We start from the raw sequence: 13,971 nt of genomic DNA, 5'->3' as shown, positions 1-13,971 counted from the left end.
TATCCCAGGCCTCACCGCCCTCCCCACCAGCCCCAGCATCACAGATGCTGGGCTTCTCTGCCGCTCCGAATTCTGCTGTGGCTCCCCAGTGCCCAAGGCTATCAAGCCCCGCGTTTTCATGTGGGCCCCAGGGACCTGCCAGCAGGGAGGACCCGAAATGGCACACATTCGGAACGACGAGGCTCATACCTCAAGTGCACTTTTGGGGGAGAGGCCCCCAGAAGCCCCCAAACCCCCACGCGCGAGAGAACCTCAGTTTCCCGCTCGGTAAAGGGGCCGCAACAGCGGTTCCCAGCCAGCCCGGGGGTGCAGGGTCGGAGGAGCTCGCGGGCTGAACGTGGTTCCTAGCGCCCGGTTGGCGCACGGGGTTCGGGCGCGCTCTAGTCCCTGGAACTTCCCCAGCCGCGGCATCCCCGCCGCCCACGCGCCCCCCACTCCCCGGCCGGGCACCTCCAGCCCCTCCCCCGGCCGGCCCGGCGCCCGGGCTCCGCCCCCTCCCCGCCCCTGCGGCCAATAAGACGCGCCCCGGCGGCTCCTGCGCCCCGAGAGCGGCCGCGGAGCGGTCCCGGAGCGGTGGTCCCGGCCCTGCTGCGCCAGAGCCCGCGCGATGGAGCCCCGGCCGCGGCGGCGGCGCAGGAGCCGCCCCCTGGTCGCCGCCTTCCTGCGAGACCCGGGCTCGGGCCGCGTGTACAGGCGCGGGAAGCTGATCGGCAAGGTGGGGGCCCCGCGCCCCGAGTCCGCGAGGGGGCCGGGCCAGGCTAGGCTGGGGTCCCCGGGGGCGCGGGCTATCCGGCGAGGTCTGCGCGGCGCGTCCCTGCGAGCGCGGGGTCTGGCGCGGGCGCGTGTCCGCAGCCGCGGGGCCTCCAGTGCGGGATTTCGCGTGGCGGGAACCGTGTTGGGCGCGCTGCGCGGTGTGTCCGTGGGTTGCGTGTCCGGGGTGTGGGCGTGCGGCTCGGCCTCGGGATGCGACGCTGTGTTGCCTCTGGGTGTGTGTGCGAGCCTGGCGAGGGTCCGAGTGTGCCATGTCTGTGCCCACTGCTTCCAAGTGCCTGGGTGCTGTGCGGTGTTCGTGTGTGTGTCAGGGTGTTGTGTTGCTTGTTAACCTGTTGTGTTTGTGCGTCATGCCTTTGTGTGTCTAGTCATTGTGTGTCTGGGTGTTGTGTGTTCATGTGGTGTGCTTGTGTTTGTGTGTTCATATGTGGTGTGTCTGGGAGTTGTGTATTCATGTGTTGTGTTTGTGTATCTGTGTCTTTGTCCATGTGTTGTATTGCGTGTCCGGGTGTTGTGTGTCCGTGTGTTTGTGTGTTCCTGTGCTGTGTCTGGGTGTTGGTTGTGTGTCCACACATGGTGACTGTATGTCCAGACATTGTATATTCATGTGTTTGCATGTTGCTGCGTTGTGTGTCTGGGTGTGGTGTTCTGTGTCCATGCATGGTGACTCTGTGTCTGGGCATTGTGTGTTCGTGTGTCGTATTCAGGCGTGGTGTTGTGCGTCCGGTGCTGTGTTGTGGTCCGCACCTGTATGCACCAGGCGTGGATGTGCTTGTGTCTGTGCGTTCTTGTGTGTCCAGGTGGGAGGGTGGGTGCTGTGTATTGTTTTCTCCCCGGTGTGTGTGTGTGTGTGAAGAGACTTGGCCACACCTGTGTCCCTGGCTGCCCTGTGCCTCTGTACATGCTGCCGGCTTGCACACCTGTGCGCACCTGCCCGCTGATCCGCTGGCCCTCCCCTCAGGGCGCCTTCAGCCGCTGCTACAAGCTGACGGACATGTCCACCAGCGCTGTGTTTGCCCTCAAGGTGGTGCCGCGTGGCGGGGCCGGGGCTGGGTGCCTTCGCACACAGGGAAAGGTGCGTGTCCCGTCGGTCCCTAGGGCCCGCAGCCCGCAGCATTTCCCAAAGAAGGCCCTGCCCTTTCGTCCCAGCCCTGGGTGGATATGAGATTGCACACGAGGCAGGCAGGTACATGTCGGGGCCGTGCCTGCAGGTGGAGCGTGAGATTGCCCTGCACAGCTGCCTGCGACACCGCAACATCGTGGCCTTCCACGGACACTTTGCTGACCGCGACCACGTGTACATGGTGCTGGAGTACTGCAGCCGCCAGGTGCCCGGGGGGTGGGGAGAGGGCAGCATTCGTGTCGGCTGTGCCCGTCTGTGTCCACCCCGTGTCCATCTGCACCTCGCTGCTGACCCCGAACGATCCTGTGTGCCCTCTGCTGTCCAGTCGCCAGCGCTTCCTATGCCTACATGGGGCCATTTGTGTCCATCCTTTACTCACCTGGGCACACCTAGGCTCTCTTGATCCACCTGCCACACCTGGACCCAGCTTATACTCCTGTGACCGCCTGGGCCCATCAGAATACATTTGCTTCTTCTTGGCCCCCTTGGACTCACCCATACCCACCTGTACACACCAGCATGCCCCTATGCCTACCTGGGGTCGCCCACGCCCCTCCTGCACCCAGCTGTGCCCACCGTGGCCTAGTTGAATTTAGTCATGCCATCATACACCCCTGAACTCACTGTGCCCATTAAGTACACCTGAGCTCACCTGGGTCCACCTGTGCCAGAATATGCCCCCTCTGCGCTCACTGCCGATCACCTGGTCCTTCCTTCTCAAGCTGACGGGCATGTCCACCAGCGCCGTGTTCACCCTCAAGGTGGTGCCAGGTGCAGGACTGGGGCTGAGTGGCTGTGCCTGTGGGGAAAGGTGCGTGCCCCCTTCAGTGGCCACGTGGGCCCATCTGAACCCGTAGGCTCCTATTGGGGTTGGTCATCTGTGCTCACCTGTGCTCATCCCAGAGTCAGCCATACCACCTCGGCCAGGTTGAGCTTACCTTTGCCTTCTAATGTGGGGCCGCTGGGTGCCGGGACTGCTGCCTGCTGGTCACCTGCAGTCTTTGGCCCACGTGCTGAGGGCGCGGCAGACCCTGACGGAGCCGGAGGTGCGCTACTACCTGCGGGGCCTGGTCAGCGGCCTGCACTACCTGCACCAGCGGCACATCGTGCACCGAGACCTGAAGCTCAGTGAGTGCCGGGAAGGGGAACTGTGGGCGGGGGCTGTGGGCGGAGGCGTCAGGAGTGCCGGGAAGGGGGAACTGTGGGCGGGGGCTGTGGGCGGAGGCGTGGGGAGGTGGGTGCAGATCTGCCCCCGTGCACCATGCCCCTCCCACTGCCAGGTAACTTCTTCCTTAACAAGAACATGGAGGTGAAGATTGGAGACCTGGGGCTGGCGGCCAAGGTGGGGCCAGGGGGCCGCTGCCACGGGTGAGAGCCAGGGGGGCTCTGAACAGTCTGTCCGGGTGGGCACGGCTGGCCCTGAAGTCTGGCACGAGGATGCCAGCCTTCCTCAGCCCCCCACGACACCCCTCCTAGAGTGCTCTGTGGGACCCCGAACTTCCTGGCCCCCGAGGTTGTCTCCAGAAACGGGCACTCCTGCCAGTCAGACATCTGGGCTCTGGGCTGCATCATGTGAGTGGGGTCCTGGGGAGGGCGGGCAGGGCCTCCAGGGGGGCAGGTGCAGCAAGGGGGAGCCTGCACGGAACAGGTGGGCACCGGTGTGCAGGGTGGGGCACATGGAACAGGCACCTGTCGCCACCAAGTGTGCAGTATGAACAGTATGTGTGTGGGGATGCGTGTGCACAGACACGTGGACAGGTATGGGCAGGTGGCAGCAGCACAGGCAGGTCAGTGTGTATGTGTACAGGGATGCAGCATGTGTGGGCACAGGGCAGGTGTGAGCGGGCATAGGATAGCGTTGGAAGGTGGAGGCCGGGCGTGGTGATTCACGCCTGTAATCCTAGAGCTTTGGGAGGCCAAGGCAGGAGGATCGCTTGAGCCCAGGAGTTCAAGACCAGCCTGGCCAAGTTGGCAAAACCCTGTCTCTACAAAAATTACCAAAATTAGCCAGGAGTGGTGGTATGCAGCTATTCAGGAGGCTGAGATGGGAGGATCGCTTGAGCTCAGGAGGTGGAGACTGCAGAGGGCTGTGATCGCACCACGGCACTCCAGCCTGGACAACAGAAGGAGACCCTGTCTAAAAAAAAAAAAAAAAAAGGAGAATTGAAAAAGTGTATGCAGGTGAGTTCAGGGCGAGCCACGTGCAGGCGGGGGACGGACAGACACCAGTGTCAACCAAGCAGAGTGCACGGGAATGCACAGGGTGCCAGGTGCAGGCGGGGGACGGACAGATGCTGGTGTCAACCAAGCAGGGTGCATGGGAATGCACAGGGTGCCAGGTGCAGGCGGATGTTGGGAGGTGAGTAAGTCGACAGGGGTTGCAAAGTCGGGCTGTGTAGGCAGGTCCAGTCAAGTGTGCAGGGGCAGCTGTGAGTGGTGCCTGGACGCCCAGGTTCTTGCCCCCGACCTGGCCCAGGTACACGGTGCTGACCGGCGCCCCGCCCTTCATGGCCTCACCCCTGTCGGAGATGTACCAAAACATCCGTGAGGGCCACTACCCTGAACCCGCTCATCTGTCTGCCAATGCACGCCGCCTCATCGCACGCCTCCTGGCACCCAACCCGGCCGAGCGGCCCAGCCTGGACCACCTGCTGCAGGATGACTTCTTCACGCAGGTGGGCGGCGGTCCCCGGCGTGGGGTCCCCGGCAGGTGATGAGCCAGAGCCTGCCCTGCTCAGCCGAGGCCAGGCCCCCTGCCCCAGGTAACCCAGGTGCTCAGGAGCTGGGCGACCTAAGCTGGGGATGACCCCAAATCTCCCATCTGAAGGGTTTCACTCCGGACCGGCTGCCGGCCCACTCCTGCCACAGTCCCCCCATATTTGCCGTACCCCCACCTCTGGGCAAGATCTTCCGGAAGGTGGGCCAGCTGCTGCTCACCCAGTGCCGGCCACCCTGTAAGTACCACCCCTGCCCACACCTGCTCAACACCTGCCTCTGCCTGCTATCTACGCAATACCTGCTCCCACCTCCCACCTGCCCACACCTGCCCCCATCTGCCACCTGCTCCGCTCTGTCTCCACATCAGGGGTGGGTGTGGGTAGCAGGTGCCCCCCGCCCCGCTCGGGGCCCAGGCTGTGCCCCCTCCAAGGTCTTGTGCCTCCCTCAGGCCCCTTCACACCTAAAGAGGCCTCGGGTCCAGGAAAAGATGGGCCAGACCCTGACTCCATGGAGTGGGGCGGTGAGGTGAGACGTCGGGGTGGGGGACATGGGGAGGGACAGGTGGAGGGCATGCCTGACCCCTGCTAAAACCCCCTCCTCCATGCCAGCTTCTCTGAACCCCTTCTGGGGTCTCCAAGCCCGGCCCCCTCTCCCTGGTCCTGTCCTGATGCTTCAAAGCTGGGATCCATTTGCGTCCAAATGTGCCCACCTGGGGTTTCCCAAGGGCCAGGCTCCAGGCCACGGGAAGGGTCCCATCCATGGCTTCAGTCCATTGCATTTATTGAGCGCCGCGTGTATGCCTCTGAGACACTCCGAGGCTGCCTCCCAAGGGGAAAGCAGTACCTCTGCGTGCAGAGCTCGGCGGGCACAGGCAGGGGCCAGAGCCCGCCACCCACCTCACGCCTCTCCCAGGGGCTGGGGCCACCCCTCACCCCTGCTGCTCCCACCTCAGAGCTCCCTGTCTGCGAAAGGGGTTCCCTGCCTGGAAGCCCCCATCCACCTGCTCGCACATGGGACGCTGCAGAGTGACCTGGCCGGTGAGCAGATCCCCGTCCCAGCCCGGGGCTGCAGGTGGGGAGGTACACGTAAAGGGGGGACCAAGGCCGTGGCTTACCAGGGTCACAGCCGCCGTCCCGGCCTCACCTTTCCCGCCTGTCAAATGGGAATGCCGCCTCTGGGGTGAGGATGAGGTGTTCCTGGATGGAGCCGTGGGGAGCGGGGCCGGTTGGAGGAGCCCGGTGGTGGGAACCCAGGCCTGTCTGCGGCACGTAGACCTGTCCTCCCAGGGCCCGAGGGGAGCCGGCGGCCGGAGGTGGAGGCAGCCCTCAGACACCTGCAGCTGTGCCTGGACGTGGGCCTCCCGGGTAGGAGCCAGCCCAACCCCCAGATCACCCGTTCTCTTAGTAGCCAAGTAAAATTGCCTTCATTCCCATCCTGGGCCCTCCTGGGTGTTTCTGGGGGTGAGGAGTAGGGGTGAGGGCCCCAGGACACGGTGACATCAGGGGAGTGGGTTAGCCCTCCTGTATGCAGAGCCTGGCACAGAGGGCTCTGAGGCAACCTTACCTTTCAGGGTCTCTCTTTTGTTTTTTTTTGAGACGGAGTCTCACTCTGTCACCCAGGCTGGAGTGCGGTGGCTGGATCTTGGCTCACTGCAAGCTCCGCCTCCCGGGTTCACGCCATTCTCCTGCCTCAGCCTCCCAAGTAGCTGGGACTACAGGCGCCTGCCACCTCGCCCGGCTAGTTTTATTTATATATATATATATATATATATATATATATATATATATATATTTTTTTTTTTTTTTTTTTTTTTTTTTTTTTTTTTTTTTGAGACGGAGTCTCGCTCTGTCGCCCAGGCTGGAGTGCAGTGGCCGGATCTCAGCTCACTGCAAGCTCCGCCTCCTGGGTTTACGTCATTCTCCTGCCTCAGCCTCCCGAGTAGCTGGGACTACAGGCGCCCGCCACCTCACCCGGCTAGTTTTTTGTATTTTTTAGTAGAGACGGGGTTTCACCGTGTTAGCCAGGATGGTCTCGATCTCCTGACCTCGTGATCCACCCGTCTCGGCCTCCCAAAGTGCTGGGATTACAGGCTTGAGCCACCGCGCCCGGCCTTTTTTATATTTTTTTAGTAGAGACGGGGTTTCACTGTGTTAGCCAAGATGGTCTCGATCTCCTGACCTCGTGATCTGCCCGCCTCGGCCTCCTAAAGTGCTGGGATTACAGGCTTGAGCCACCGCGCCTGGCCCCAGGGTCTCTTAAATTCATGATCCGGTCTTGTTAGAGACCCAGTGATGAGGAAATGTGACATGGGACACTGGCCACAGAGCCCGGTGCCCACAGGCCACACTCCAAAGGGGGACCCCTCTTATCCGCAGTGTCCCAGAACCCAAACCCTCTTCCTCTCCCTCAGCCTCCACTGACCCACACGTCCTGCCCCACTTAGAGAGGGAGCCCCAAACCCCACACCAGGTCTCCAGCCCAGAAGAAGCCTCTTCTTTTCTTTTTTCTTTTTTTTAAGAGACGGAGTCTCACTCTGTTGCCCAGGCTGGAGTGCAAAGCGCAATGGTGCTATCTTGGCTCACCGCAACCTCTGCCTCCTGGGTTCAAAGCGATTCTCCTGCCTCAGCCTCTCGAGTAGCTGGGATTACTGGTGTGTGCCACCACGCCTGCTAATTTTTGTATTTTTAGTAGAGACAGGGTTTCACCATGTTGGCCAGGTTGGTCTTGAACTCCTGACCTCAGATGATCCGCCCGCCTCAGCCTCCCAAAGTGCTGGGATTACAGGCATCTTCAGCCATCATGCCTGGCCGCCTTTTTATTTTGTTTTGTTTTGTTTTTTTGAGATGGAATCTAGCTCTGTTACCCAGGCTGGAGTGCTGTGGCACGATCTTGGCTCACTGCAAGCTCCACCTCCCGGGTTCATGCTATTCTCCTGCCTCAGCTTCCCGAGTAGCTGGGACTGCAGGCGCCTGCCACCATGCCCAGCTAATTTTTTATTTTATTTTTTAGAGATGGGGTTTCACTGTGTTAGCCAGGATGGTCTCGATCTCCTGACCTCGTGATCCACCCGCCTTGACCTCCCAAAGTGCTGGGACTACAGGTGTGAGCCACCGCTCCTGGCCTTTTTTTTTTTTTTCCAACACAGTCTCACTCTGTCTTGCCCAGGCTGGAGTGCAATGGCACGATCTCGGTTCACTGCAACCTCCGCCTCCTGGGTTCAAGCTATTCTCCTGCCTCATCCTCTGGCATGTACCACCACACCCAGCTAATTTTTGTATTTTCAGTAAAGACAGGGTTTCACCATGTCGGCCAGGCTGGTCTCGAACTCTCGACCTCAGGTGATCCACCCACCTCGGCCTCCCAAAGTGCTGGGATTACAGGGGTGAGCCACAGCGCCTGGCCTAAAATAAAAAACTTTTTGAGTAAAATAAAACTTTTGGCTGGATGTGGTGGTTCACACCACCCTAATCCCGGCACGTTGGGAGGCTGAGGCTGGCAAAGTGCTTGAGTCCAGGAGTTTGAGACCAGCCGGGGCAACATAGCAAGATCACATCTCTACAAAAAAAAGAGCCGGGCATGGTGGCGCATGCGTGTTGTCCCAGATGCTCAGGAGGCTGAGGAAGGAGGATCACTTGAACTCGGAGGTGGAGGCTGCAGTGAGCTGAGATCATGCCACTGCACTTCAGTCTGGGCGACAGAGCGAGACCCTGTCTGAAAAGCCAACAGACAGACAATCAAAAACCCAGAAAGGGGGCCGGGCGCGGCGGCTCACGCCTGGAATCCCAGCACTTCGGGAGGCCAAGGCGGGGGGGTGTCACCTGAGGTCGGGAGTTCGAGACCAGCCTGGCCAACATGGCAAAACCCTGTCTCTACTAAAAATACAAAAATTAGCCGGGTGTGGCTGCAGGCGCCTATAATCCCAGCTACTCAGGAGGCTGAGGCAGAAGAATTGCTTGAACCCTGGGAGGCGGAGGTTGCAGTGAGCTGAGATCACGCCATTGCACTCCAGCCTGGGGGACAGAGCAAGACTCTGTTTCAAAAAACAAAACAGCTGGGCACGGTGGCTCATGCCTGTAATCCTAGCACTTTGGGAGGCTGAGGTGGGCGGATCACAAGGTCAGGAGATCGAGACCACGGTGAAACCCCGTCTCTACTAAAAATACAAAAAACTAGCCAGGCGCGGTGGCGGGCGCCTGTAGTCCCAGCTACTCGGGAGGCTGAGGCAGGAGAATGGCGTAAACCCGGGAGGCGGACCGTGCAGTGAGCCGAGATCGCGCCACTGCACTCCAGCCTGGGCGACAGAGCGAGACTCCGTCTCAAAAAAAAAAAAAAACCAACAAAACAAAACAAAAAACCAGGCCAGGCATGGTAGCTCACACCTGTAATCCTAGCACTTTGGGAGGCCAAGGCGGGTGGATCACTTGAGGTCAGGAGATCGAAACCATCCTGGCTAACATGGAGAAACCCCATGTCTACTAATAATACGAAACTTAACTGGGCGCAGTGGCGGGTGCCTGTAATCCCAGCTACTTGGGAGGCTGAGGCAGGAGAATCGCTTGAACCCGGCAGGCGGAGGTTGCAGTGAGCTGAGATCGCACCTTTACACTCCAGCCTGGCAACAGAGCAAGACTCCGTCTCAAAAAAACAAAACAAAACAAACACACACACACACAGAAATGTGTAGTATTTTCAGAGCATCGCAAGCATTTGAGAATTGCTCATTCCCAGGGGTGCCCACAGTCTCCCTCTGCAAGCCAGGAATTCGTTACGGTTCCATGGCTTCTGTTGATGTCTGGTCTCCTAGAATCCACCACTGAAGCCCCCAAGCCTCTGTCCAGTCCCCGTCGTGGAAAGGGTCTTACCCATGGTTTCGGTCCGTCGCATTTATTGAGCGCCTACTATATGCCTGACCCCGACCCTTGGCTCAGCATACGTTTGTTTGCGCCCAGCCACACAGGACCCCCTGGGAGAGCAGCGGCCCATCCTCTGGGCCCCCAAATGGGTGGATCATTCCAGCAAATATGGCTTTGGCTACCAGCTCTCGGACGGGGGCAGTGGTGTCCTGCTTCGGGACGGCACCCACATGGCCCTGCGTCCCCCCGGAGGGTAAGTTGTGGCCTCCTGTGCCCTGGGGGACCAGGTGCTCCCCCTGCCTCTTTTCATTCATCTCTCAAGTATTTATTAAGCACGTGCTGTGCACACCTACAGGTGCTCCCTGCCTGGTCGGGGAGAACAACGCTAAACAAATGAATGACCAAGTGCTTTTCTGTAGGAAATGAACCCAGTGAAGAGGCAGATTAGGAAGGGAGGTGAATCCCAGTGGTGTGGGGGGGTGGAAGGGGAAGGGGTCTCTGAGAAAGTGACGTGAATGGCAAGCAGCAGCCCTGTGCTTTGGGAGGCCAAGGCAGCAGGATCGCTTGAGTCCAGGAGTTTGAGATCAGCCTGGACAACCTATCAAGACCCCATCTCTACAAAAATTTTAAAAATTAGCTGGGCTTGTGGTGCATGCCTATGATCCTGGCACTGTGGGAGGCTGAGGTGGGAGAATTGCTTGAACCCAGGAGTCTGAGATCAGCCTGGGCCACATAGGAAGACCTATCCTATCTCTACAAATTTTTTTTTTTCCTGAGACGGAGTCTTGCTCTGTCATTCAGGCTGGAGTGCAGTGGCATGATCTAGGCTCACTGCAAGCTCCGCCTCCCGGGTTCATGCCATTGTCCTGCCTCAGCCTCCTGAGTAGCTGGGACTACAGGTGACTGCCACCACGCCCGGCTAATTTTTTTCTTTTTTTTTTTTTTGAGACGGAAGTTCACTCTTGTTGCCCAGGCTAGAATGCAATGGCGCGATCTTGGCTCACCACAACCTCCGCCTCCTGGGTTCAAGCGATTCTCCTGCCTCAGCCTCGTGAATAGCTGGGATTACAGGCGTGCACCACCATGCCTGGCTAATTTTGTATTTTTAGTAGAGACGGGGTTTCTCCATGTTGGCCAGGCTGGTCTCGAACTCCTGACCTCAGGTGATCTGCCTGCCTCGGCCACCTCGGCCTCCCAAAGTGCTGGGATTACAGGTGTGAGCCACCATGCCTGGCTTTTTTTTTTTTTTTTTTTTTTTTAATTAGCCAACTGCAGGGCTATATGTCACTAGTTCCAGCTACTTGGATGGCTGAGGTGGGAGGATCACTTGGTCCCAGGAGGTTAGGGCTCCAGTGAGTTATGATTGGACCACTGCACTCCAGCCTGGAGGACAGAACGAGACCCTGTCTCTCTTTTTTTTTTTTTAGACGGCGTTTTGCTCTTGTCGCCCAGGCTGGAGTGCAATGGTACAATCTTGGCTCACCACAACCTCCCCCTCCCGGGTTCAAGCAATGCCCCTGCCTCAGCCTTGCGAGTAGCTGGGATTACAGGCACCCGCCACCACGCCCGGCTAGTTCTGTATTTGTAGTAGAGACGGGGTTTCTCCATGTTGGTCAGGCTGGTCTCGAACTCCTGACCTCAGGTGATCTGCCCGCTTCTGCCTCCCATAGTGCTGGGATTCCAGGCATAGCCACCGCGCCCGGCCTACTGGGACCTTATTAGCATGCACCGGGCATACGGATAAGGTGTGGCCGGGCAGAGCTGCTCCTTAAAGCCACCATTCCAGGGGGTGTAGCTGGATGGAAAGGTGTCCACTGGCCTGGGCTGCCCAGGACAGACGCCCTGTGTCCTGGCCCCAGCCAAGTGTGCTACATGCCCGACCGCGGGAAGCTGGAAACCTTCACCCTGAGGGATGTACCCGGCCCGCTGTGCGCCAAGCTGGCCGTGCTGCAGCTCTTTGCCAGCTGCCTGAAGCGGCAGCTGCGGGAGGTGAGAGCTGGGGTGCTGGGAGGGCGAGGGGTGGGGACACCCCCTGCTCCCCATGACCTCAGCCAAGTCTGTCCACAGGAGGGGACCCTCTCCACACCTGTGCCACCTGCTGGACCTGGCCTCTGCCTCCTGCGCTTCCTGGCCTCTGAGCAAGGCTTGCTGCTGCTGTTCAGCAATGGGACGGTGCAGGTGAGCCCGGGGCTCACACCCAGGGGCCACTGGGGCTCAGCAGGGTGGGGTCTGGCCTGCCTGGGCTGTTAGGGAACAAGCTTTGGGGGAGCCCTAGGAAGCATTTCCCTCCCAAAAAAGAAAAAAAAAAAAAAAAGTATTGGCTCCTAAGTACAGAAGCCACAGCATGGAAAACGTGTGACGTTTTTGGGCCAGGCACTGTGGCTCACGCCTGTAATCCCAGCGCTTGGGAGGCTGAGGTGGGAGGATCCTTTGAACCTGGGAGATTGAGGCTGCAGTGAGCTATAATTGCACCATTGCACTCCATCTTGGGCAACAGAGCGAGACCCCGTCTCTAAAAAATAAAAATAAAAAATAAAAAACAAGTGACCCTTCTTGGAGGTGGTTTTTTTTTGTTGTTGTTGTTGTTGAGATGGAGTGTCACTCTGTCACCCAGGCTGGAGTGCAGTGGCCGGATCTCAGCTCACTGCAAGCTCCGCCTTCCGGGTTTACGCCTGGCCTGGAGGTGGTTGTATACCCAAGGTCATGGGATTAAGAGTCAGGGGTCTTGGCTGGGTGCCACACGCCTGTAATCCCAGCACTTTGGGAGGCCAAGGCGGGCAGATCACAAGGTCAGGAGTTCGAGACCAGCCTGACCAACATGGTGAAACCCCATCTCTACTAAGAATACAAAACTTAGCCAGGCATGGTGGCGCCTGTAATCCCAGCTACTCAGGAGGCTGAGGCAGGAGAATCGCTTGAACCTGGGAGGCGGGGGTTGCAGTGAGCTGAGATCGCACCACTGCACTGCAGCCTGGGCAACAGAGCAAAAATCCGTCTCAAAAAAAAAAAAAAAAAAAAAAAAAGCCGGGCGCGGTGGCTCACGCCTGTAATCCCAGCACTTTGGAGGCCCAGGCGGGCGGATCACGAGGTCAGGAGATCGAGACCATCCTGGCTAACACGGTGAAACCCTATCTCTACTAAAAATACAAAAAATTAGCCAGGCATGGTGGCGGGCGCCTGTAGTCCCAGCTACTCAGGAGGCTGAGGCAGGAGAATGGCGTGAACCCGGGAGGCGAAGCTTGCAGTGAGCCGAGATCGCGCCACTGCACTCCAGCCTGGGCGACAGAGCAAGACTCCGTCTCAAAAAAAAAAAAAAAAGGAAAAAAAAAAACACAAAACGTCAGGGGTCTTGCTGGAAGACTGTGGGCAGGGGAGCCCTCATCTGAGCCTCAGTTTCCGCAGGTGTATAGTGGAGCACTTGGCCTCCCGACCCCAAGTTCCTGTGGCTGGGGCAGGCACTAGGGGCCAAACTGGGGGCTCTGGGTCCAGTGTCCACTTGTCCTTCTCCTGGAGCGCCAGGGCTGGCGGCAGGTGCAGGGGAACCCTTCTCCCCTTGACTGGTATCTTACCCTTTGCAGATGAGTTTCAGTGGAGTCCCAGCCCAACTGGTGCTGAGTGGCGAGGGTGAGGGTTTGCAGCTCACCCTCTGGGAGCAGGGTCCCCCCGGCACCTCCTACTCCCTGGACATCCTGCGGAGCCATGGCTGCGCCCCCGCCACCCGGCAGCACCTTCACCACGCCTTCCGCATGCTGCAGAGTATCTAACGCCCCTGAGGGTCAAAGTGGACCCCCGCATGATAGTGCCAGGAACCCAGGCTCCATTTCCATTCCTGTGGCTCCCCACAGAGGGGCTGTCCTGGGGGAGAGTTTGGGGGCACATGGGAGGTGGTTCTTGTCTTGTGGCATGACTGGTCAAGCCAGACTTTGCTGGGATCTCTTCCTTTTTCATTAAAGATGATTTGAAATGCTGTAGGCCATGGTCTGCCTCTCTTTGGGGGAAAGCGTTTGGAGGAGCTTTGGCAAAGGAACGTTGACCCCACGTGACGTTGCCTCCACCCTGTTGCCCTTAGTGGCAGAGGTGGGCTACGTTTTCACCACTGCAGACATTAGCACCAGAGGGCCAGTCTAGTGGCTCATGCCTGGAATCCCAGCACTTTGGGAGGCCAAGGCAGGAGGATCGCTTGGGCCTGGGAGTTTGAGACCATCCTGGGCAACATGGCAAGACCCCATCTCTACAAAAAATTAGCTGGGCATGGGCCAGGGGCGGTGGCTCAAGCCTGTAATCCCAGCACTTTTGGGAGGCTGAGGCGGGTGGATCATGAGGTCAGGAGATCGAGACCATCCTGGCTAACCTGGTGAAACCCTGTCTCTACTAAAAATATAAAAAATCAGCCAGGCGTGGTGGCGGGCACCTGTAGTCCCAGCTACTCGGAAGACTGAGGCAGAAGAATGGTGTGAACCCAGGAGGCGGAGCTTGCAGTGAGCCGAGATCGCGCCACTGCACTCC

At 59.0% G+C, this 13,971-nt stretch overlaps 1 protein-coding gene across 1 annotated transcript; it reads left to right on the top strand.

Moving 5' to 3' along the window:
- Window positions 1–550: 550 nt before the first annotated feature.
- Window positions 551–13,426, top strand: PLK5 (polo like kinase 5 (inactive)). Its single transcript, XM_050771038.1, is given in 15 exon segments — window positions 551–715; window positions 1,733–1,846; window positions 1,983–2,099; window positions 2,893–3,022; window positions 3,175–3,262; window positions 3,371–3,466; window positions 4,371–4,569; window positions 4,722–4,848; window positions 5,061–5,137; window positions 5,565–5,649; window positions 5,899–5,976; window positions 9,562–9,674; window positions 9,677–9,718; window positions 11,533–11,643; window positions 13,044–13,426. Coding segments are annotated over 15 exon segments (1,671 nt in total). The 5' UTR covers window positions 551–607; the 3' UTR covers window positions 13,230–13,426.
- Window positions 13,427–13,971: the final 545 nt, after the last annotated feature.

This window comes from Macaca thibetana, chromosome 19 (genome assembly GCF_024542745.1).
Source record: "Macaca thibetana thibetana isolate TM-01 chromosome 19, ASM2454274v1, whole genome shotgun sequence".
Lineage (NCBI taxonomy): Eukaryota > Metazoa > Chordata > Mammalia > Primates > Cercopithecidae > Macaca > Macaca thibetana.
The sequence above is the reverse complement of the archived record's forward strand: the minus strand, read 5'-3'. Positions and strand labels throughout refer to the sequence as shown.